This window comes from Engraulis encrasicolus, chromosome 18 (assembly GCF_034702125.1).
Source record: "Engraulis encrasicolus isolate BLACKSEA-1 chromosome 18, IST_EnEncr_1.0, whole genome shotgun sequence".
Classification (NCBI taxonomy): Eukaryota; Metazoa; Chordata; class Actinopteri; order Clupeiformes; family Engraulidae; genus Engraulis; species Engraulis encrasicolus.
In genome coordinates this window covers 21,935,168-21,958,155 of record NC_085874.1, presented here as the reverse complement: position 1 = coordinate 21,958,155, position 22,988 = coordinate 21,935,168, and the positions used below count along the sequence as shown (strand labels likewise).

General features: G+C 41.4%; 3 protein-coding genes across 3 annotated transcripts; 1 reads left to right on the top strand and 2 right to left on the bottom strand.

Annotated features, from left to right (window-relative positions):
- Positions 1-1,509: 1,509 nt before the first annotated feature.
- eif2b2 (eukaryotic translation initiation factor 2B, subunit 2 beta) lies at positions 1,510-6,976 on the bottom strand. Its single transcript, XM_063223272.1, has 8 exons — positions 6,694-6,976; positions 6,012-6,132; positions 5,716-5,867; positions 5,037-5,200; positions 4,473-4,568; positions 3,275-3,412; positions 2,923-2,989; positions 1,510-1,712 (listed from the first exon to the last, which is right to left on the bottom strand). Exons 1-8 carry the CDS (start codon positions 6,863-6,865, stop codon positions 1,555-1,557), a joined length of 1,068 nt encoding a protein of 355 aa, XP_063079342.1. The 5' UTR covers positions 6,866-6,976; the 3' UTR covers positions 1,510-1,554.
- Positions 6,977-6,979: 3 nt separating this feature from the next.
- On the top strand, positions 6,980-9,051 carry LOC134469165 (THAP domain-containing protein 1-like). The gene is made up of 4 exons (XM_063223273.1): positions 6,980-7,053; positions 7,181-7,373; positions 7,622-7,817; positions 8,174-9,051. Exons 2-4 carry the CDS (start codon positions 7,192-7,194, stop codon positions 8,726-8,728), a joined length of 933 nt encoding a protein of 310 aa, XP_063079343.1. The 5' UTR covers positions 6,980-7,053; positions 7,181-7,191; the 3' UTR covers positions 8,729-9,051.
- Positions 9,052-10,470: 1,419 nt separating this feature from the next.
- Positions 10,471-16,788, bottom strand: tmed10 (transmembrane p24 trafficking protein 10). The gene is made up of 5 exons (XM_063223271.1): positions 16,552-16,788; positions 15,454-15,574; positions 15,149-15,222; positions 13,999-14,125; positions 10,471-11,850 (listed from the first exon to the last, which is right to left on the bottom strand). The coding sequence occupies exons 1-5, from the start codon at positions 16,726-16,728 to the stop codon at positions 11,729-11,731; spliced, it is 621 nt and encodes a 206-aa protein (XP_063079341.1). The 5' UTR covers positions 16,729-16,788; the 3' UTR covers positions 10,471-11,728.
- Between the last annotated feature and the right edge of the window lie 6,200 nt (positions 16,789-22,988).

Here is a 22,988-nt window from a genome sequence, read left to right as displayed (position 1 = left end):
GGTGCACCGGCCCAGGTCGGAAACGGAGCAGGTCAAAGCCCCCGTGCCGATCAGTAGTGGGATAGCGCCTGTGAATAGACGCTGCAGTGCAGCCTGAGTAATACAGCGAGACCCAGTCTTTTGCACTTTGTAGGACAAAAACCTGCTTCTATATCGAATTCAAAGTAGTCCACATTTTATTGCAAACATGTTACTCCTGTTGAAAGTCTTGTTAGGATTTCATTTCTATTTTGTTCTTGGTAAAACAAGAATGTGAGAGCATCCTACACTTGTAAAGAAAAAAAATCTAATTTGAAAACACACAATTTTCACTCACTACTCTGACAAGTTATCTTTCAGTTTACGCTACACTATTGACTTTTGCAATTTTAGAAACTGTGGGCAGTGAATCAATCTAGAATACGCTTGTGTACAACTATGCGAAAACATTTTGTTAGTTTTTATCCCAAATGAACAATTAAAAGGACTACAGAAAGCTGTGAAGTTATGCTCGTGTCGAGCACCTCCAACTGGTCGCTTATTGTAATTACAAGTACATTTCTTTTGCAATTTTAGAAGTTACCAGATGTGGGCGCCGTTTCAATACAGCACTGCCTAACTGCATGGGGCAAACATGGAGCAATATTGCCTGAAAAGTACAACTTGGTGAATGGATTTGTAACTGACCAAACAATAGTATTCACATTCTGTTTTACCAGTGAACTGCAGGAAATAAATTACAGCATGTGGAAAAAACATATCCCTGAATGATGTCTGAGTTTCTGAAATAAGATGACAAGGTACGTTTATTTCAACAGGAAGAAAAGTGTACATTTTCGACACTTCATTGCTTTTAGGTTGGTTGCAACACTCTCACAACTATTCTGCAAATGTCCACTGAAACATACAGTACTTCTTTGTGAACTACCCGGCCAACCATAATTGAGGATACTACTGCTACCAGAGCTTGACACTGGCATCTGCAAACCGGCCAAATGCTGGTAAAACTTGGTTGTGGCTGGTAACAATTTCAATGTTACTAGCCAATTTGGCAGGTAGCTTATTCTATGGTATGACATATCAGTATAGTGTATATTCTGCACTTTGCCCTTTGTGTACCAATTGTTTGTATTTAAGTTCAAGAAAAAGCTTAGTTACCGGTACTCAGTTTCTATTTGTTTGTTTTATTTCCAAGTAACCCATGAACTCATCTTCTTGCTTTAAGCATCTAATCTTCTGAGGTTAGATGTACAGTGTCATGATTTAAGAAAAAAAAATGTGGCTAGTAAAATAGCTGGATGGCTAGTGACTCGGGAAAACCACTAGCCAGAGTGGCCGGCAAGCGAAAAAGTTAATGTCAAGCCTTGACTACTACCCATCATGTTCGACACAAATTACTATGTATTTTCATATACATTAGTACCTCCACCTCTGCTCTTTTTCTTGTTTACTGAAGTTTACTGGGAGGACCACAAATTCCATCCCCTCTTATGCCTCAGATTCCCAATGAACAAAACACCAGACAAACAGTTATATGTGCCGGCCGTGTTGTTTTTTATTTTTTATTTACATGTCTCATAAGTCATGGTCCTCAGGGTGGTAGAGCTCACTGATTAAACGGTAGATGTATGAGGGAGCGTTCCCACCAATGTTGGAGATGAAAAGGGTGATGAGCTCAGGCGGCACGTAGTCAAACACGGGACAGTGGACGTTCACCTTGGAGAGAATCTCGCCTGAAAAAATGAAACATAAACACTGAAGTGTTATTCACAATAAAAGTCACACAATGATGAGGAGTCTCGGAGATAAGAATCAGGGCTTGACATTAAGTTTTTCATTTGCTGGCCATTGTGGCTAGTGGTTTTCCCAAGTCACTAGGCATTCAGCTATTCTACTAGCCACAAATTTGATATTGTTTCTTTTTTTACTTATCACTTTCTTTCTAACTTCAGAAGATGAGGTGCTAAAGCAAGAAGATGAGTGCACAGCTTTCTACATGGAAATAAATCATACAAATAGAAACTGAGTAACTGAGCTTTTTCTCACACTTCTACAAACAATTGATAAACAATTGATATACAGGGGGAAAAGTGCAGTATATTGCAGGCTATTCTGATATGTCATACCATAGAATAAGCTACCTGCCAAATTGGCTAGTGACACTGAAATTGTTACCAGCCACAGCCAAGTTTTACCAGCATTTGGCCGGTTGGCAGGTGCCAGTGTCAAGCCCTGATAAGAATATCATGTTAGTTTGCTGGAGGTACTGACTGACTGATTGACGGACACATTACAGATACAGTGTATTATTACACTGGCCTTATAGACTAGTATAGATCACTCTGCCTATGGAAATATACTGGTAGTTTAATAACAGCATACAATTGCTGTGCCATTTTATGTGCTTTGCATTGCAACAACACATTTTTCACACACCCTTGGCAACACGCTGCGGACACCTGGGGGGCCTATACTACAAAGCTGGTTCAGGACAAGTTAAGGTTAAGTTAAGAGGTAAATCATCTAATAGAAGAGCCTGGAGTCCTCATTTTCTTAAGAAAACGCTCTATTGTATGATTTGCCTATTAACTTAACCTTAACTTATCCTGAACTAGCTTTGTAGTATAGGCCCCTGGACTCCACTTTGTAAAACCACTGTTCTAACCAACTACTCAGATGAAGATCAAGATTACTTTACTTTGTCCTGATTATAAAGGACATTTGCTTTGGCCGTCATGGAAGACATGAATCATAACATAACAGGAGACAACAAATGTAATAACAACATGCTCTGCAGCTAGCTAATCTTTTGTGGAAAAGTTGACAAATCTACCTAACAGTTTAATATTACAGTACTACCTCTACCGGGTTTTTTGTTTTTGACATACTGTACACACTGTTCAAAAACAATAAACCCTGACACACACACATTGGTGTTATTACCTTCAGTGAAAGGCAAAACTTCATGTGGTGACACAAACTTGTGGAAAGTGTCTTCTTCGTTAGGAAACTGAAAAGGGACAGAGTGGGAGCAATTCAGAACAAATTATTTTTTAACAACACATTACTTTCTACCTTCTGCTGTGTCAGGTGAATGGATACAATATATAATTTGACACAAATACAGCTGCCTAAACTGAACACCTACATAGGGTGATCACTAGAAAAAATATTTTAATTTTATCATTGAATGGAAATAAAGGCAGGGATATATATTGATTATAGATGAAGGGTATACATGGTTTTGCCCTTACATTCAACACATTTGCTATTGTTAAAGAGTGCCACTGTTTACCTGTGGTGAGAGCTTGAACATTGGAGCGCACACGATGAGAGGCGTGGAGTGGTGCTTAGCAGCCAGTGCCAACGTGTGAGTGCCATTAACCGCACGAAGCCCCCCGTTAGCCAGCACAGTCTGGGTACCAATGATGACCTATGTATGGTGCACAATGAAAAAAAGAGAACTGAATACCCCATTCATAATAATGGTTCATTCTTTTATGCTTAGGACTCTGCAAAATCCCAACCTACGCCTAGGGAAAGTGCAATAGAGTGGGCGATCCAATCAGTGTTCCGAAACACAAACTTGGAACAGTTTGGTGTAGTTTGAATTCATTAAAAAATAATGTGCTCAGACATTTGTATTGTCCTTAACTGTTGCAATAGAACACACTTACAACAGATGGGAGAACTAACTGGGGTTTTCAGACTACGGGGTTTCAAAAGACAGAGGCGTAACACCTAAGACTACATTAGTAGCAGAGTAGAGATCCTGTATCCCCAAGAGAAATAAGGAAACAATGAACAAAAAAAAGTGTGTAATTAAATATTCTAGGTTAGATCATACATACCACACACAGTGTCATAATTAGAATCAAAAGCACACAAATACAGAAGAAATCGAGCAATCTGCGTTAGTTCTGGCAGACCACATAGTCAACGCGCCCTTTTGCCTATTGGCTGACGCCGACCCAACCCATACAACTCTCCACTAATCGGTTGCTCTTTGGTTAATCAGCTGCAGCTCGCAATTGGATACTGACATATGGCGCGCTTTATTTAAACTACCGAATTTGTTTTCCTGTCATTGCTTTTGGCTGCTTGTTTTGCTCCCACCACCTCCCCTGCTCCACCAGACTAATCGTTGTCAAACAATGTCATGTTGTTGTTGCTTGCTCTGTTCTAGGGGGTATTTTGCCTTTCCAGCTAAATGGAAGGCACACCACCTGAGGATGCTGCTGTTCCCTGTATTGGCTTCCATGGAGCTCATGGAGAAGTCGGGGAACTTCCTCCGAACAGAGCCATACCCCCCAAATACAAATGTATGCATTCAGAAATAAAGCTTCTGAAATATCTCTGTTTCCTGTCTCATTTTTGATTAGAGTGGATCTGACAGAAGTGTATATTTTAATATCATCATATCTGTACCGGTTTTAATTTTGATGTTAATGGTAAAAGTCTGATTAGATGCAAGATAATAGAAGCTGCTGTACCTTATTTACTCGAGACATTACAGCAAATATGGCAGCATCTGCAATGACTGTTGTTTCAATATCAGCTTTAGAAAGACTTGTAGCCATCTCGTGACCCTGGAATACAAAGAGAAACAAACCTATTATCTGCTCAACAAGCTGCTAGTATAACAGTATAACATAGTATATAATAGTATACAGTATAACAGTTAAAACAAAATCTAAATCAAATTCTTTATCAGGGGACTGCCCCTTGACATGAACATCTCGTTTTCGATAGTGTCCTCAAATGTAGAGTCATAAGACATAGTACACAGTCTCTCACTCACTCCAGCTCTTCCTCACTACCACCAACCTTTCCAAGAAGATTTACAAACTAGTACAAAAGGTTAAAAGTATAATTGTATATGGACGTGTATGTTGTATATGCACATCTGTTGGAGTAGAACTAGAGATGGGATAGAGATACTTTCTTAATCAAAAGAATTTGTTCTCCTTCTACCAATAAACGGTATACATATAATGTTGATTTGAGATGTGCATTTATTGTATGTATTTATGAAAGGAGAAATTGTAAAAATGTACCTGACAGAAAGGAGCGCACTCTGCCACGATGACGTGAAATTTACGCTTCCTGGCCGCGTCTTTTAGGAAGGCCTCCACGGTGCGAGAACGTCCAATAGTCATGATGACCTCGTTGGAGTGGATGTGCTCCAGAGCTTGCATGGCAATGTTGTCTGTAGTTCCCTCTGCAAAACCGATCACAAGCCATAGTTTAAAATGAGCAGGAGCACTATGGAACTCAGCTTCCCCTCCTCATCTCTACAATTCTTGGGTTGCAGTTGACGTCATAGTGCTGCCCCCTGGTGGTGATCTACCGCTGCTGGTGGACTACCCCTGGCTTGGAGCCCAGGTAGTCCACCATTTCAAATTCGTGCGCTCCCGTGATGGGGGATTCTGACGTAACAGCAACCCAAGAATTCAGAAGAGGGGTCATTGACGTTTTCAGTAGCGGAACTAGGGTGTTGCGACCTCAGCTAATGCCACTATTGCCACTAGCCACACTTCCGCTCCCTCCTGAAAACGTCATTGACCCAAAGGGTGATGTGGACAACTTTGTGATGTGGACAACCACCCACTCTTTGAAACCTCCCTTTCTTTATAAAAGCCAAAACATCCTACTCACAGTCTGAATGAAATACGGAATCAAGTTGTTTTTGTGACATTGTGTGTGTGTGTGTGAGAGACAGACTTTTAGAATTACCCAATTCTGTCAAGAGTTCATTGATGGCTTCGATGACATTGGCCTTAAGTGATGGGAAGTGTTGTCTAAAGTTGTCATCACTCAGTCCTCCGGATGTGAGCAGTTTGTGGAGGGAATCCTGCTGATCGGCCTCCTCACTACTCCCTCGAGATCTAATAATAATAATAATAATAATAATAATCATCATCATTTTAAAAAGGTGTAGACAGACACGTCACTTCATTTTCCAAACTGCAGGCTTGAAGTTTTGTTACGATTGTCCAATAGTAACTACTGAGGGCTTATCCTCGACGCACCTGGCATACTCCTCCCTAATGATCTTCAGCACTCTGCGCACCATGTTGCCAACTGTGGTCTCGGAGGGCTGAGCAGCTGTCATACGCGTCCCCTCTTTGCGTATGATCTCCATCAGATCCCCTGTAGGCCATTCAAACACATATGGGTGTTAATTTAACTTAACATTTATGAACGTGTCATTGTTTAGCCTACCCATTCATCCTACATCTGAAATTGTGCCAAGAATACTTGCTTGGTCTATAAAGTAAGTACAAAATCAACATTTACCCCTTTTAACACCACAGACCTCACTGAATAGTTGACCTGCCAGAGTTAACCTAATCCTAACCTTAACCCTAACCTTAACCCTAACCCTAAAATCGCTTGTTTGAAATGTTTGATTACCATGTGACGTAAGACATCAGTACCGACAGGGCGACAAACTAGTTATCATCAAGATCAGCTGATAGGCAGCTGGAAGGCTATGACAATGGTTTTGAACTTCTGGAGCATGGAACTGACACCAGGGTGAGTTCATCTGCCACCCATCCTACTACTGCTGTGGCACATCCACCCGTGACTCTCGATCCTGTGTAGTGTAACTAATATCAATAATGCTATCTGAAGTATTCTAAAATTGGCCTTAAATAATAGACGAACACCTGCGATTGTTTGTGTGTGTGTATAGTGTTTTTAACTGACCAGCACTGCTCCATCGTGCTTGAGCGGTGATCCTCCGCAACAGGGCTGTGGTTTCTCTAGCTGTCTCTCCAGCACCTCGAAGAGGTCCTGCCCCACTTCCACCACGTTTCAGCTCAGCGAGGAACGCCTCTATGCGTTCGGAAAGGTCCGTCTCTTTGTCTGCACCCGGCATACTATCTTTTAATAAAGTAATGAAATCCTACATGAACACGCAGGAGGCTAGTCCTGAAAGGAAAACACCACCTGCGTTGACAACGACATAACCCAGGAACTTCTCTTACCACATCCGGGTCACATCTTTGCATCAGCTGCTACACGGTCCCAGTTTGTTGTATTTCTCTATCAAATGAACTGTGAAACGTAAGCGTCTTTTTTTTAAGACGGGATAATTTATGCAAACCACGAGGATCAGTATATACATGAAAATAGCATCTGGGGGATTATTTGATTGGAATATTCCGTTATATTTTGTTTTGTCATTTTTCAGCCGCCATATTGATGGGACCCATGAGTCGCAAAGAGGGCACAATCAAAAGAAATGTAAGAGGCACTCAGTGTTGTGCCTATGGCTGCAGAAAGCGAAAAAAGCAAAAGGGTTCCCTTGAAGGCAGAAGTGATAGTGAGGGAAGCGAAGATGAAGACTCAGTAATGAAGAGGAGCCAGCCAAGAACATTTCATGCGTGAGTGTCAGTTTAATTGACAGGTCAATTTAATTAAATTGACCTGTTAGGCCTAGGCCTATAGGCTGTTCATTTGGGCCAAGCAAGATGACTAGGCTATTAACTCGAGTAGGCTATGCTTACAGTAGCCTAGTATTTTTTATTGTTATTATTTTACTTTTTGAATTGCTCAAATTGTCCAAGCTGTTAAAATGAAGCTATATACACTTTCAACTAAATGAATAATCAATTCCCCAATCAATTCACAGGTTCCCCAAAGACCCAGAGAAGAAGAGTGTCTGGCTTATCTATCTCCATCGGCCAAACTACGAACCCTCAGTACATGCCCGTGTCTGCTCTGATCATTTCACAGAAAGTCACATGGACAGAACTGGCCAGATCATCAGGCTGAGAGAGAACGCCAACCCAACTCGAATTAAAAACCTCCCAAAAAAGATCCGAATGGTAAAAGTGTAAGGTGTGTGTGTGTGTGTGTGTGTGTGATGGCTCATCATGAAATTCAAAACGTTGATTTGAAATTTCTGACTAACCTGACAGCAAGTATACAGCCACAATATTGTAGTTTCAAACCTTAATGGATAGCACCCAAATGTATTCTGTTTTTTTTGCTCATGTGTTGCATCTTACCTCTGCAGTAGGAGCAACTACTCCTACTCCAACAACTCCCTTTTGACTAAAAAATGGAACCTACTGTAAAGCACCAGCCATTACAAATTTGACATAAATGTGGTACTATTATGCTTATTCATTGAGAACTCTCTTATACCATAATAACTGATATCTTTTGTTTTGGCATCTAGAAAGTAAGAAGACAGGCATGGAAACTACAACCAACTACCACACCCAACCACCAACTACCAGTGAAACAACCTGAGCAAATGGAAGACAATGGCCCCAAATCTGACTGCAATGACGTGACGCTCCCAATGGCAACACACTGTACAACAAACGATCGGCCTGGTCATCAAGTGCCACAGCCATTTGGGATCCACATACTCGATCATCTGTACTACAGACATGAACACGAAGTGGAGAACTGCATCAGGGACCCCAAATTGTTTGTCTGCAAACTTCAGAAGAGTACAGAGAGAGTTAAGCACTTGACGAAGAAACTGAAAATTTCTCAACAGAAGTCTAGACGTTTGCAACGGAAGGTCAGATCACTGAAGGACCTTGTGAAGAGTCTACGGCAAAAACTGAAACGGTCAGAGCAGAACTCACAGCCAAACACACAGCAGAACACAGTCTGTGAAAGGATTCAGCCTGTGAAAATGGGCCAAAAAGCGAAAAAGAAAATATGTGACATGTTATGCGAAGGTGAAATAAGCAGACACCCTGACCCTTCAAAAGTATGAACTGAGATGTCGTTCTGGTGTTGAAGTACTGCCTTGGTGTGCTAGGTGATGAACTGTTGAACAAATGGAAACGATCTACACATTCTACAATCTTTCTGCAAAAAGTTGTACGGGTTTGAATGTAAATGTTTAGGAATTATTTTCACATTGGATTCTCGTAGAATGCATGATTCTCTTCAGGGGGACCTGCAATGGCTGAACAATAGGAAAACAGTAAAATCTGAGTGCAATCTACTCCCTACATTTATGGGCATTCATTGGTAAGAGGTTAGGACGTCAGACTTGTATCCCAAAGGTTCCCGGCTCGACTCCCGACCCGCCAGGTTGGTGTGGGGAAGTAAGTAATCAGTGCTCTCCTCCATAACTGAGGTACCCTGAGCATGGTACCGTCCCGCCGCACTGCTCCCTTGGGGGCTGCCCCCTTGCACGGGTGAAGCATAAATGCAATTTCGTTGTGTGCAGTGTGCACTGAACACGTGTGTGCTGTGGAGTGCTGTGTCAGAATGAGGGAGTTGGACTTTCCCAGTTGGGCTTTTACTTCACTTCACATTGTTTGAGAATTTCAGAGATGCACCAAGAAGGGAGAGCACCTTGTTTGAAAAAATAAATAACTTAAGTGAAGTGGAATAAATCAAAGGAATGAATTTCTACCTATGTATTACAGTATAATGTATTGTGTAAGGTAGTTCAAAAAGGGCTCAGATGTCCCTTTATATTTTTTTGTGAAGTAGCTGTGAACACAAAAAGGTCAAAACTATTAACATAATGTCAGCACACTGTCACTGCTCCCATGATGCTTTTCTTTTAGCAGTGTGTGGACATTCATCTTAATGTCCCTTATATATTTGAAAATCTTCCCTAGTCCTTTGAGGCTTTCAAATTATTGATATCAGGTTGGATATTGAAGTTACTGCAAATTTGACATAGCAATATCTTTGAAACGGGGCCCATTTGGACCATACTGCTTTGTCAGAAGATAAAGGAGCAGTTATGAAGACCATTTTCTGTCTAAACTCAAAATACAGAATATGTAGTTACTGCACTTTGCCTTTGTAGGGCAGAATGGTCCTATACATCCTCCAATACATCAAAGAAATTAAAATAAATTCCCATGTAATAATAAATAAGTGCCTTTGCTTTCACCAGCTTGATGAGTTGTCAGACCTTAAGTCACCTCTGACTCTTCAGTACTTACATTTTTTACCATTTCATGCTATTTATTGGATGTACACAACTGGAAATGCAATAAATAACCGGGAAGAATTAGGGTATTCTACAGTTTTTGACCAATGATGTACTTAAGTAAAGTACATAAAAAACCCCTCTCGATCCAGGTTCGTGTGCTTACTGAAGATGCTACAAAGTTATGAATTAGTATCTTTAAGTAGTAGTTCATACACCAAGCTCTTCCGTGTGGTGCGTCTCCAGTTGAATAACTTGAAAGGTGAAAAAGTGGATTGCACTCGGGTTCTTCTTCTTCTTTTTTTTTTTGTATTTACATAGCAGCAGAAGTGTAGACAAACGTTTCGGCTGTTGCCTTCGTCAGTGTAAAAAGAAAAAAAAGAAGAACCCAGAGTGCGATCCACTTTTTCACCTTTCAAGTATCTTTAAGGAAATAAAATGCAACCAATAAATAACTAGGAACAAATAGGATATTCTAGTACTGTTGACTGGTAATGTACTTACAAGTACAATACTTAGTAAAAGTACTTTGTGGAAATGAACTGCAACCAACCAAAAAATCGGTTTATGTTATTTACAAAGAAATAACATTTTATCTTTATTTAAAGAAACCCCCATTATCAACATTCAAATAGAATAATTACAGAGTTCAGGAAGCAGTTGAGAACGTCACTGTAACTCAGTGGAAGTGTACCACTGTGTTTTCATACACTTCTGGGTAACACTTTACTTGACGCCGGTGTCATATGCATGTCATTACAGTGTAATGGGTTGTCTTTACCATAACCGAATGTCACTTAAGGCCAACAGTCATAAAATGTGTATGACATGGACATAATGTTTAAGACACGTACATAACTGTGCCATGACACTGTTTTGACACTGTAATGACATGCCTATGACACCTGCGTCAAGTGAAGTGTTACCCACTTCTGTTGTTGGAATTTATGGCAAAGATAAACCAGAGGTTTTACGGTGTAACATTGTTAATACATCCTCATCTTTATTCAAGCATGAAGCAAAAGGAGCAAAAAAGCTTCTTCAAAACCTCTTTCTAGCCAGCAAGAAGTGGCCATCGAATTTCAGGATGTGAATGCATTGTCTGGACTTTTTTTTTTTACACAAACATATTCATTGCAATAGTGTGTATTCATTAGTAGAAGTTTACAAAAAGGTTCAATGTCAACAAAAGCAAATTGCCAAAGAAAAATCTGTGGAAGAAGGGGATGCAGTATCTTTGAAATAATAATAATAAAAAAAACTATATGTATTTTGACCTGGAGAGTTTCACAAACAAACAATTCAAACTTAAAGTTGTGGCGAGTCAGAATACCCTAAACCATTATCTAGAGAACCCCACCAGTATGCAAATCATTTACACTGATCCAAAACAAATTCAAACCCGCAGCCAGATCCAAAAAAAAAGTCGTAGCCTAAGCAAAAACAAAACAAAAACAAAAAAAAACAACAATTATACCTAAACAGGCATCTTTTTCACAGATGCGACTTCAAGCTGTAGCTTAAAATGATTTTGTACAATTGTTTGAGGGTCCATTAAAACAGAATCCTGTAGCACATAGAAGAAAAAAAAGGGGGTTGTGTGTGTGTGGTGTTGGGCGACTGACTACCAAAGAATGTAAAAGGAGAACAACCCATAGTGCATTCCTGTTCTCCGGGATCTTGGATTGTCCCTCTCTTCAACTCCTTTATTGGCGGAGTGTTCCACCAGTTGAGGACACGGGCGGGGGGTAACAGGGATGAGGAGCGTGGAGGGATAAAAAGGGAATTCCTGGTGCGAACCAGTCCAGTCCCAGCAGTCTACTCAATGAGCTTCTTGGCCTTGAAGAAGCGTCGCAGGTAGAAGACCTGCCAGGTAGCCAGCCCGATCAGACAGCACATGGAGAATATGCTGAAGTACAATACTCGGGTGTTGGTGGATTCTAGACACACACAAACAAACAAACAAACACATTGTGAGGAAAATTGACCGATATCTAACCACTCACAGGGAAAAGTTTTCTATAGGTTATCATTTTAAGTTCAATAAAGTAGCCAGCCTATATAAGTAGCTAGCTTATGAAGTAGCCAGCTTTCTGGTATCGTCCTGTTTTCAATCACTGAGTGTATTATGGGCAAAATATTCATGACTATTTACTTTGTAGATTCTCACTGAAAACATCAAACCATGAATGAACACATATTGAATTGTGTACTTAACAAAAAATGTGAATTCTAACACTTGTCCAATAGGGCTGGCCGCTGTCTATCAACCAGACTTCTGCACACCTCAACTGATTGTCCCGATCACAGGTGACCAGCTCATTGAGAGAAAAAAGGATTTGCACGCTAATTAAATAGTGAACAGTAGCTAGTTACTTTGAGTAATCTTAGATGTAGGAATTACGTCATTTACTAGCCTGGTAAACCAGCGCCACCCGCTGGACGCTGATTTTTTCCAGCTGCGAGTGGGTCTGGCCTTAGCCTGGTCCTGACCATCCCATAATACTACCATTTCATTTCGTATTTATGGTCTGGCATTTGTTTGCTCTGAAGCGATTGTAGAAAGCAGGAAGTTTGCACTCAGTTATAGTTTGAAATTATTGGACACCTCTCACCCAATCGCTGGCAGTTACTCAACAACAACATAGCGCAGACCAATGGCTCTGGCGCAGATGTGTACGTCACTGTCACGAGCGTCCTCGCGCCTTTCGCGCCCACGTGGGGGGCGTATTCGATTATTGGCTGTTTTCTGGGGGGGGCGTTGCAATCAAAATTCTACTGCTGCAAGCACTCCACAGAGAAGCACGGCCAGACTACAGTAGTGGAGCCAATCCTTTGGCGGAAGTACGTAGGATGGCTCGCGAGGCTAGTCTGGCCTCAGATCTGAGAACATTTTGAACACTGTGCCCTGGGTCTGGCAAACCCAATCACAACGCAGAGATTTGTTTTGAATCAAAGCGGCAGGGTTTTGAGGGAGTGACGACGAATCTCGCAACATCGTTGGGAAAGCACATCAACGGCAAAGATCGCCAATTGGTCAGAGCGCCGGCACGGTTTGAAAAACAACAGGTTGTTCTCATCAACAATCTTCGGAGGTATCGTTCATCGGGGCCAGACTAAATTACTCCGGTCTATCAGGCTAGTCATTTACAGTTAATTTTTTACAGTTGTTTCAGTTATTTTTATTTAGACGTTTTATTATGTATATGCAATTGTGTTTATGAAGGCTTCAGCTGGCCTGGCAAGCAAGATTAACATGAACCGTTTAGGCATGGTTCAGATTGCTGAGGGCTGTAGGTGGGACCACGCTAATCAAATTGATATAGCTAATTACAGCAGGTAGCAGGCTTCACTCAAGAGTTCCTTAATTATTTTGAGGGTGCTGGCCCAAAGAAAACACTTCAAATTGAACAGGAAAGGGCGAACCTTGCATCTGATGTTTTTCTTTTTTTGTGTGCTGCACAAAAACAAAAAAAACAAAACATTTGATCAAGGTGCACCCTTTTCTCTTCAATTGAAATTGATATGGTTCAACTGCCCTTTTTCACAGACAAGTTCCATTTTGGTGCGAAACATGTATAAATAACTAGTGGTTTCCACTACACCTACTACACCAACTTACCAGGCAAAATACTAGATGATTGTCTACTAGTTTGCTAGGCTAGCCCTCGGTGACATAAAGTAACTGGATTGAATGAGACTGTTTGGCCTGTATTGTATGTGTGCATATACATTTCCCATAAAAAAGTGTGTATATCGCTTGTGCACTTAAAAGTAACTTAAAACCCTTACAACTGATCATCTTTTGTTTGAGAGGCAGTGACTTGTTCAGTTTTCAAATACAAAGAAAGTAATGAAACCCTAATCATGTTTCACAGTGACTTGAATCCTTGGTCTTTACCCAGCATTCAGATGACCACTGATCATTGACGGGTGACAGAAGGTTTGCCTGAAAGAATGGCGGGTTTGTTTTTTCATGCGCCAACGGTCCCCACAATGCATTTTGCATCCACCCATGCAAGTCAATAGGATCAGTCATCGTTGAGAGCCAGCGTGAATGCTGGTTAAGAGTGACTCCATCGGCTTACCGTTGGTGTCGCGCATCTCCTCCTCCCTCTTCTTCATGTAGGCGAAGTCGTTGACGATGGACTCAGACAGATCCTCCAGCCGACGCAGCTCCACCTCCAGCGGCTTCAGCTTCTCCACCTTGGCAATCTGGGGTTGCAAAAAGAAAACATGCTCAGCAAGACATGCTCAGCCTTGGTCTGTGTGTGTGTGTGTGTGTGTGTGTGTGTGTGTGTGTGTGTGTGTGTGTGTGTGTGTGTGTGTGTGTGTGTGTGTGTGTGTGTGTGTGTGTGTGTGTGAAGTGCAAGTGTATGTGTTTAGCAATGTGGTGTTGAAAAAAAGTGTGTGTGTGTGACCACATGGTTTGTTTCCCATGGGAGGGAAAAAGGCCTTGCGCAACCTTGAGGCCATTTGCACAAATTCTGCTCAGAAATGCATGCAGGAACGACACAACTTTTCACAATTTCAAGTGTTGTTTTCCAAATTAAGTAGGAACTTCTCAGTTATATCTTCATGGTTAAAACTTAAACGTGACTGTATTATTCAAGTTTCGTCAACAATGCAGCAAGCCAGTTCATGTCAGCCAAACCATTATATCCATTGTGCCATTCTCTCTTTTACAATTTTGTGTTTATTTTCCGTGTGTGCTGTAATGCAGCATCACTTTCCCTTCAAGCCAATCTGGGGTCTATTCAGAGAACTGTTCAATCACTTTGCTGAGTGCACAATGTCTTATTCTGAATCTGACCAAGTGGTAGATGAAGCAGAACAAGAGTCCTGTAACTGTTTTTTTTGGACTAATTAGAATGAGCCGTGTGGATACATCCATTAGTAGTTGAACAACCCATTCAGTCACCAGAGCTGTGTTAGTCCCTAAACCCGCACCACATTAACCCATTGTGTCCTGGAGCGACATATACCCTACATTCAGGTTTTTGAGATTTGAGCTCTTATATTAAAATGTGGGAATGTTGAAGCTGAATGAACACAGCCTAGTGTCTAGCTTTTAAATGCAACTTATTTCATGTTTTTATGTGCTTCGGAGGCTGATATGTTTAGATTTGAATAGGGAGAGGGCACCTTTTCCCAAATGGGGCTTAGGTTAAAATGGGTTAAAGCAGCAAATGAGTGTGAGGAGGAATTGTTTTTTTCTGAGCAGTTACCAATACCAACCTCCTCATAGTTTTTTGCCTCCACGCCGTGTTTCATGTCCAGGTTCACAAGCTGGTCAGGAACCCTACCAGTCCCTGGAGATACAAAAAAGAAGGCAAGTTAATGAAATACAATACGATTAGTGGATAAAAATGGAATGCCCTGTGCAGTCGGTGTCAATGCATGATCACGTCCCTTCCATTTCTCTAGATCAAATAAGGTCATGAACACCTCAGACAAGTGTAACCAAAGGACTTATGGCATTCATCATTTGACTAACGCTATGGAAATCACAGTCGCACACAAAACGTAATTTATTAACTCACCCATTGGGGATTTGCTTTCAAAGCAAACTTCAAACATGTCATAATCTTCAGTAGTAAAGGCGAACTTCCCCTTGGAGGCATCTTCTTTAGAATACAGAATATGGCCTGAGGAGTCTGTGATCTAAAAGAAGAGAAATGGGTTTGTAGCACATTTTTTTTGTATTCTTCTTGTCTGAACAAGAACACTGGAAAGGCTGCAGCTGGTGTGAAATGATAGCTAGTGGCCCAATAACAAGTGGTTACTCAGATGTGAAAATAATAGAGACATTTACTTGTGACGAATCAGTGTTGCTTCTGACATCTGGTCAACCAGTTGTTGCAAATAGAGCTACTAGCTAATCTGTAACGTCTGGCACTGTAAAACACTGTCTAGAAGCAAGCAGGTGTAGGCTACGAGATGCCGACTAGAGAAACGTATACCTCGAAATCAATTATCACAAGTGTACCAATCCATGAAAGCTGTAGCAATGTCTGGTGCAAAAATAGACTGGTTTAATTCCATCACTGTTGTACGGATTGAAGAGGAGAAATCCAAGGATGTCCCTCTACCAGCATCTAGTTCTAGTTCTATTAGCAGAAATAAGACTGACGTGTAACATCCGGAGTGTAGCATACGGCTAGTTGTTGGGCCTCAATGCTAAGTTTAGAGAGCAGCTGCTAATATGAACACTGCATATTTACAAAGTAGCTGATTGTTTCAGTGCGGGAGAAATATACATGTTGTTGACCCCTGCAAATGCATATTCTAGAGTACTTGTCAGCTTTAGAGAGACGACAGGCGCACGAGCTTGAGCTCTAAACAGCATAGCACAGAAGGAAAACCAGGAAGACACCACGGCTGTCAACTCTTTAGCTAGCAAAATGTTGGCTGTTGGGTTAGCTTCACCCAATGGTTTCACCACATCTTTTAGCCAATGCTACAGCCCACGTATGCCGTTGTGGTTTCTCTAAGTAGTAATCATGTCAATCCCAAAGCCAATCAGTTCTCATTACAAGTCATTCCTCAACCAACATACTACCAACAAGAGCAGATAGACATTTGCCAACATTAAAGCCAGTTCATCAAAAGGGTTTAGCTAATGTTAGCTTGTCTCTCACCTTCAGGTTCGTTTTCGTGTTCTGTTGTTCACTAATTTCATATTCTCCCGTCACAAGCACGTCCTTGTGAATTTCTTCTCGCAGACACTTCCTTGTGTTGACTGGTAGATGAAATGAAATTGACAGCGCCGAGTCCAGCAAAACTGGCAAAATCAACAGCGCACCGAGCCGATTCATGGCTGCTGAAGGCACAGCAGTTCCTGGATCTCCGAAGTAATGGACGGCGAATCGCTGACGAGCCGACTGAGCTAATCGGCTAATGTGTCACACCACAGCGCCAACTAGTGCTACGTAGCTGTATTTTGCAATTTTGCGTGAAGGCAGCGACACTACAGTAGAACTAGTTCTAGTAGGATACTGCCTGCCCTGGAGTATGCTTTCCATATCACAACCAGTAGCACACTACAGTGTTGGGAGAGTAACGTATTACAAAAGTAAATTACTTAGCCTACTATAATGCATTAGGCCTACTTTTTGCAGTAGCCTAAGACATTGCAAGAGAAAGCTGTAATAGCCTAATAGTTCACTCAATGCTATATCTTAAGTTACAATAGGCCTAGGCTACTACATTTCACTATCTGCATTTTGTTCAGTGTGGTGAGTCAGAAAGAAGATATTCCTGAACCTGCTCCTTTTTTTGTCTGCACGCTGCCGAAACGCCAAGAGTCATGACTCATGAGCTCAATTTATAGGCCTACTGTAAATTGTCAGATCCACATTGACAGTAAGAGAGATACAAGATACAAGATACAAGATATTTTTTTATTGTCATGTGTATATATATGAAACATATATATACAATGAAAAGCTTCCCTGCTCTGGTAGTCCCAAAAAAGGTAAAAAAAGAATGTTAAAAAGGCAAAAAAAAAAAGTAGGAAAAAAATATATATTTAAAAAGTTGAAAAAGTTGAAAGCTGCAAAAAATAAATAAAAAAATTGGCAGGTTGGAGAAAGGGGAGATGTGATGAGTGAATTCCTTCCTATGTCTGTGTTTTTGAATTCAACAGTCTGATACACTGAGGGAAGAAGCTGTCCCTGAGTCGGCTGGTGTGAGCACGTAAGCACCTGTATCTCCGGGCAGATGGTAGAAGGGTGAAGTGTGTGTAGCTGGGGTGGTGCGGATCAGCTATAATTCGTTTGGCCCTCCTCAGACACCGCTGATTGTAGAGATCCTGGATGTTGGGTAGATCTGCTTTGATTGTCCGTTGAGCAGATTTGATGACTCGCTGGAGGTCTCCTGTCTTGGGCAGTGGTGTTACCATACCAGGCAGTGAAATTACCAGTTAATATGCTTTCTATTGTACAGCGATAGAAGTTGGCCAGTATCCTACTCTCCATTCCATATCTGTGCAGCCGTCTCAGAAAAAACAGTCGCTGTCTAGCCGTCTTAGTGATGCAATTGATGTGATGAGACCAGCTGAGATCCTCCTTGATGTTGACTCCTAGGAATGTATAGCTCTTAACCCTCTCCACTGCAGTATCAGCGATGTAAATTGGCTGGTGTGGCTGGTGTTGTGTCCTCCGGAAATCCACGATCAACTCCTTTGTTTTGCTGACATTCAGGAGTAGATTGTTATCCACACACCAGGTTGACAATGCCGCCACCTCAGCCCTGTAGGCTGACTCATCTCCATTTGTGATGCAGCCAATTACCGTAGTGTCGTCAGCAAACTTGATGATGGTATTGGAATTGTGAATGGCTCTGCTGTCATGTGTGAAAAGAGAGTAACTTCAATAGCTAATTCGGTGTAATGCCTTACATTTCATTAATATAGTAGCCTAATATTGTAGTGTAAGGAATTACTTTGAAAAGGCAGTAACATGTAATCAGTAATGCATTACAGTGTTTGAGTCACTTGCCCAACACTGATGATCACAACCTTTTCAGGAGAGTAGCCTATGTAGTAGGCTATGTGGCCATAGCATTGCAACTATGCTGCCCAAAGTAGGCAGCAATAAGTTACTGGAAATTCACAATTGTGAAAATCCACCTTTCATGTTAAAAAAAATGTAGGCCTAATTTTCACAGTTGTAATGAATGAATGGGGTTTTTTTTGGGGGGGGGGGGGGCAGACACAGACAACAGACAACAGACATTATTGTTGAGCAACATTCTATTTATCTCTTGCTGGTCTGCCTCTTCATGTCGTTCCCATTAATAGTTCTATACTGTCTATGGGCGTTCCATGACTACCGGTTACAGAGTAGAGTAGAGTAGAGTACTAGAGTAGAGTATCATTTATTGATCCCAGGGGGAAATTAAGGTGTCAGGTACCATACACACAAACATAAATACAAAAAGACATTACCCACGAGACATTACACTTACACATAAATTAAGCATATACTATAGCTCACTCTTACAAACATTAAACCAAGGCAGCTCACTCTCTCATACACACGCACACACACTCACACATACACACTCACACACACACACCAAATTATAAAGTGTCCACGGTGTCACATGTGCCTTAGCTGAGTGGCACATAGAAGCCAAGACAAAGTGGCCAACAAAGTGTCCAGGAGTGTCAGAAGTCTCTCTGCATAGTACAATGTCCATTGTATCCCTTGAAAGATGGGGGTAACACAAGTGGCCCGCTGTGTCAATCCACGCTTGAGCAGTGTGTGTACATTCCAAGTGAAGAGAAGGCGAAGGAGAAAAGTCCATGTAGAAGCACGAAACGCATGCAGATAAAGTGTGCAGGAGTGGGGTTTGTTTATGCAGTCCAGTCACCTATGATGCTCTCTCCATTTGTGTCCTTCTGTGTGATGTTGAATAGCTGGATGGCTCTGGGTAGAAAGGACCTCCGTAGCTCCGTAGATGGCGTGCAGTCTGTAACTGAACAAGCTTCTCTGGTTATCAAAGACTGAGTACAGGGGGTGCTCGTGGTTGTATAGAGTCCAATCTGGTCAGAGGTCTCCTCTCAGCTGTGATAGTGAGAGCCTCCAGTTCTGTGCCTGCAACAGACTCAGCTTTCCTCAACAGCCTGTCAAGGCATCCAGCATCTCTCTTCCTGATACTACCACCCCAGCATGCCACAGCGTAGGAGAGCACACTGGCCATGACAGACTGGTAAAACATCTGCAGGAGTGTGACCAAGTCACTAATTTGCAAGTCGCAAGTAAGTCTCAAGTCCTTCCAATCAAGTCCGAGTCAAGTCACAAGTTAAGACACATTTGACCATGTCAAGTCCAACTCCAAGTCGTGCCAAAGCCAAGTCAAGTCCAAGTCTTATTTTTTCCAAGTCCTTAACAAGTCACCTTGTATTCTATGCAATATAGACAATTACTTTTGGTCATAAATTCATTACCTGTCCACATTGCTTTAGATGTCCCACTTCGCCAGTCATGTCCCTTACGAAAATCGACCATGGTATAACATGATTTCATGCTTTTTTGAGCATGGTTTTTGGTTTGATGAGGTTAAACTACAAAATGAACCATGGTCTTACCCTGAAAACTAACTATGGTTTTACCACAATTTATAATTATTCATTAAATTACACTAAGTTGCCGCCTCTTTTATCCAACGCACATATTGGTGACAGTCCTTGGAGCGATGTAGGGTTAGGTGCCTTACTCAAGGGCACTTCAGTCATGGATGGAGGTGTGGGGAGAGGTAGGCCTAAGGGTGGGATTCAAATCTGCAACTCTGTGATCTTCAGTCCAACTCCCTAACCATTACACCATGGCTGCAAACAAGTTTTCATGGTTTTTTGGGTGACAATGCAACCCACAATTAACCATGGTTTTTTGAGCATGGTTTGTGACTGTCGTTAAACCATAGTGTGTCCACGACCACGTCCACTAGTGAACCCCCTCCATAAATCAGTAATGGTTTGGTCTTAGGCCATACGAATAACATCACGTGATGTCATAACCTCTTTGGCATGATATGGGAAGACTTTTTGGTAAATTTTGAGCTCCATCCTTCCATAATTTAATCCATTCTTTTTCATGTACTCATAGCGGGAAAATTGCCTGTCAACTGTGTTATCAACATATTCATAAGAATCTGAATTAGAAATCACATGTAGAAAAACACAGATAAAGCAAATACATGAATTGATTAAGGTGTTGTGGTGGAACTTCTGAGGTCCTCAGTTAGCACAACACCGTAAAAAAGGCTGAAATGTCAAGCCCTGTTACCGTCAATGGTGTTACAATTAGCTATGACAGTCAGGGTTGCCAGATGAGGCTGATGATTTCCAGCCCAAAAAATGTTCAAAACCCGTCTAGAAGCACAAAATTCCGTGTGCGGGTAAAAATGGCATTTATCAGGAAAAACCCGCCCACTTTTTGCCATAGAAATCAATAGAATTGGGGTTTTTCCTGATAAATGCCATTTTTACCCGCACACGGCCATCCTAAGCAGCCCAATTGGGCGGAAACCACCCCAATCTGGCAACACTGATGACAGTTGAGGAGGAGTATGTTTTTGCCAATTTATCTCCATATTCACAGACAAACAAACAAAATAATTTGTGTTCTAGGGAGATGGGTTTGTCTGCTCTGTTTTTTCTCCTAAAAAAGTGCCGACTTGTTCCCCTGCACTGTTGACCGTAACACAGTTGAGTAACACGGTTGACTGTTTTGAAAGTGTTTTTGAGCTATTGATCCCTTATATTTTGGAAGAATCCTATGAACAGACACTAGGGATTATCTCTGGAGAAGGAAGTCTTGTGTAAGGAGGGTGACTAAATTCAAATCAGACGTTACAGGGATTTATAATGAAAAATGTGTCATGAAATCCTACTTATGAAGCTCAACAATCACATTTTCTATATCAGTTGCACAGATTAATGTCAACATTATTGCTAAGGGACATAAGCACTTTCAATGTTGTTTCAACTCTGTAGTATTGTTATATATGTTTGAAATGACATAGTATTTGTCCATAACACTGTTGACAAAATAATCGAGCAAATGTTTGCTTTCATTAGAGTATTTATCAAATGATATAAGATTAAGCTTGCCAATTTGTTTTTTTGGAAACTTAACTATATACACTATGTAAACATCTAGGTCATTTAGTTGAAAAAAAAAATACTGATAATTGACATTTTGCTTTTGCCAAAAGCGTAGGCGAATCGTAGAATCACTCTAAAGTCAGTGGTGTACAAGGCGAACAGCACCGGGGAAATCACCGTTCCTTGTGGAGCTCCGGTGCTGCTGACTACAGACCCTGATGTGAAGTCACCTAGTCTGACGAACTGGGGCCGTTCTGTTAGGTAGTCTGTGATGCAGTTCACCAGCCCTGTCTCCACTCCCATCTGCAGTAGTTTGGCTGAATTGTGTTGAAGGCACTGGAGAAATCAAAAAACACGATTCTCACAGCACTACTTCCTTTATCCAGGTGAGAATGCACCCTGTGCAGCAGATACAAGATAGCGTCCTCTACTCCCACATTTTCCTGATAGGCAAATTGAAGTGGGTCTAGTGCAGTGGTTCCCAACCTTTTTCTTCAGGGACCCATGTTTTTACCATTGTAAGCTTTGGTGACCCAACTGCGCGAGCGCCTGCATGAGAGGGAGTCACATGATACCCTCTGTTTCCTGTGAAAACTCATTTTTGTCATTTTATTCCTCAATTCGTCTTCGGTGAAATATAGAATAAATGTTTAATAGCACTAACACTTGGTTGCTTCTATGCATATATTAGCTAAATGCATTGTCATTTATTCACAATGGGCTATATATGATATTTAAAATGAAACCCCTTAAAATCAAGAGGGCTTCGCGACCCCCTGTGGATCTTTGGCGACCCACTGGTTGGGTCCCGACCCATAGGTTGGGAACCACTGGTCTAGTGAATGGTGAACTTGGGGTTTCAGTATGTTGAGCAGCAGCACACGCTCGAATGTCTTCATAATAAGTTACCTAGCAACTACAACTAGTCGCGCGGGAGATACAGTAGAATAGTGACGCGAGTCAATGAATCAAACAAAATTAACCACTGGGTAACGTTCACTGTCTCCGGTTCACTGCTACGGGAGGAGGATTATATTGCCCTGCTGAGGTTACCGTAAGTAGGCTATAGCCTAGTGCCGAGGTAAGTATAGTGCTTGCCTTGTAATGTTCACCAGTCTGTTATTTTAGGTGGGTAGCAGATTTGGCATTTACCTACCACCTACCAAAGTGTGAAGATGTGGCATCCTCACAACAAATTGAGAACGGATGAACATATTAATTAAGAACTTATAGTGATACTGTCCCATTTTTGGAAATTAGCTCATATTACACCTTCCCTTGAGTTAAATAATTGAGTTGTACCTTTCTCTTGTACTTTCAACTATTCTCTGAGTATGGCAGTGCAAATTTTACCTCCATGCTAGCAGTTAACATTGAGTCCTATGAGACAAGCTGGCGGCTAACTGGTCTCATAGGAGTCAATGTTAACTGTTAGCTTGGAGGTAAAATATGCACTGCCGTACT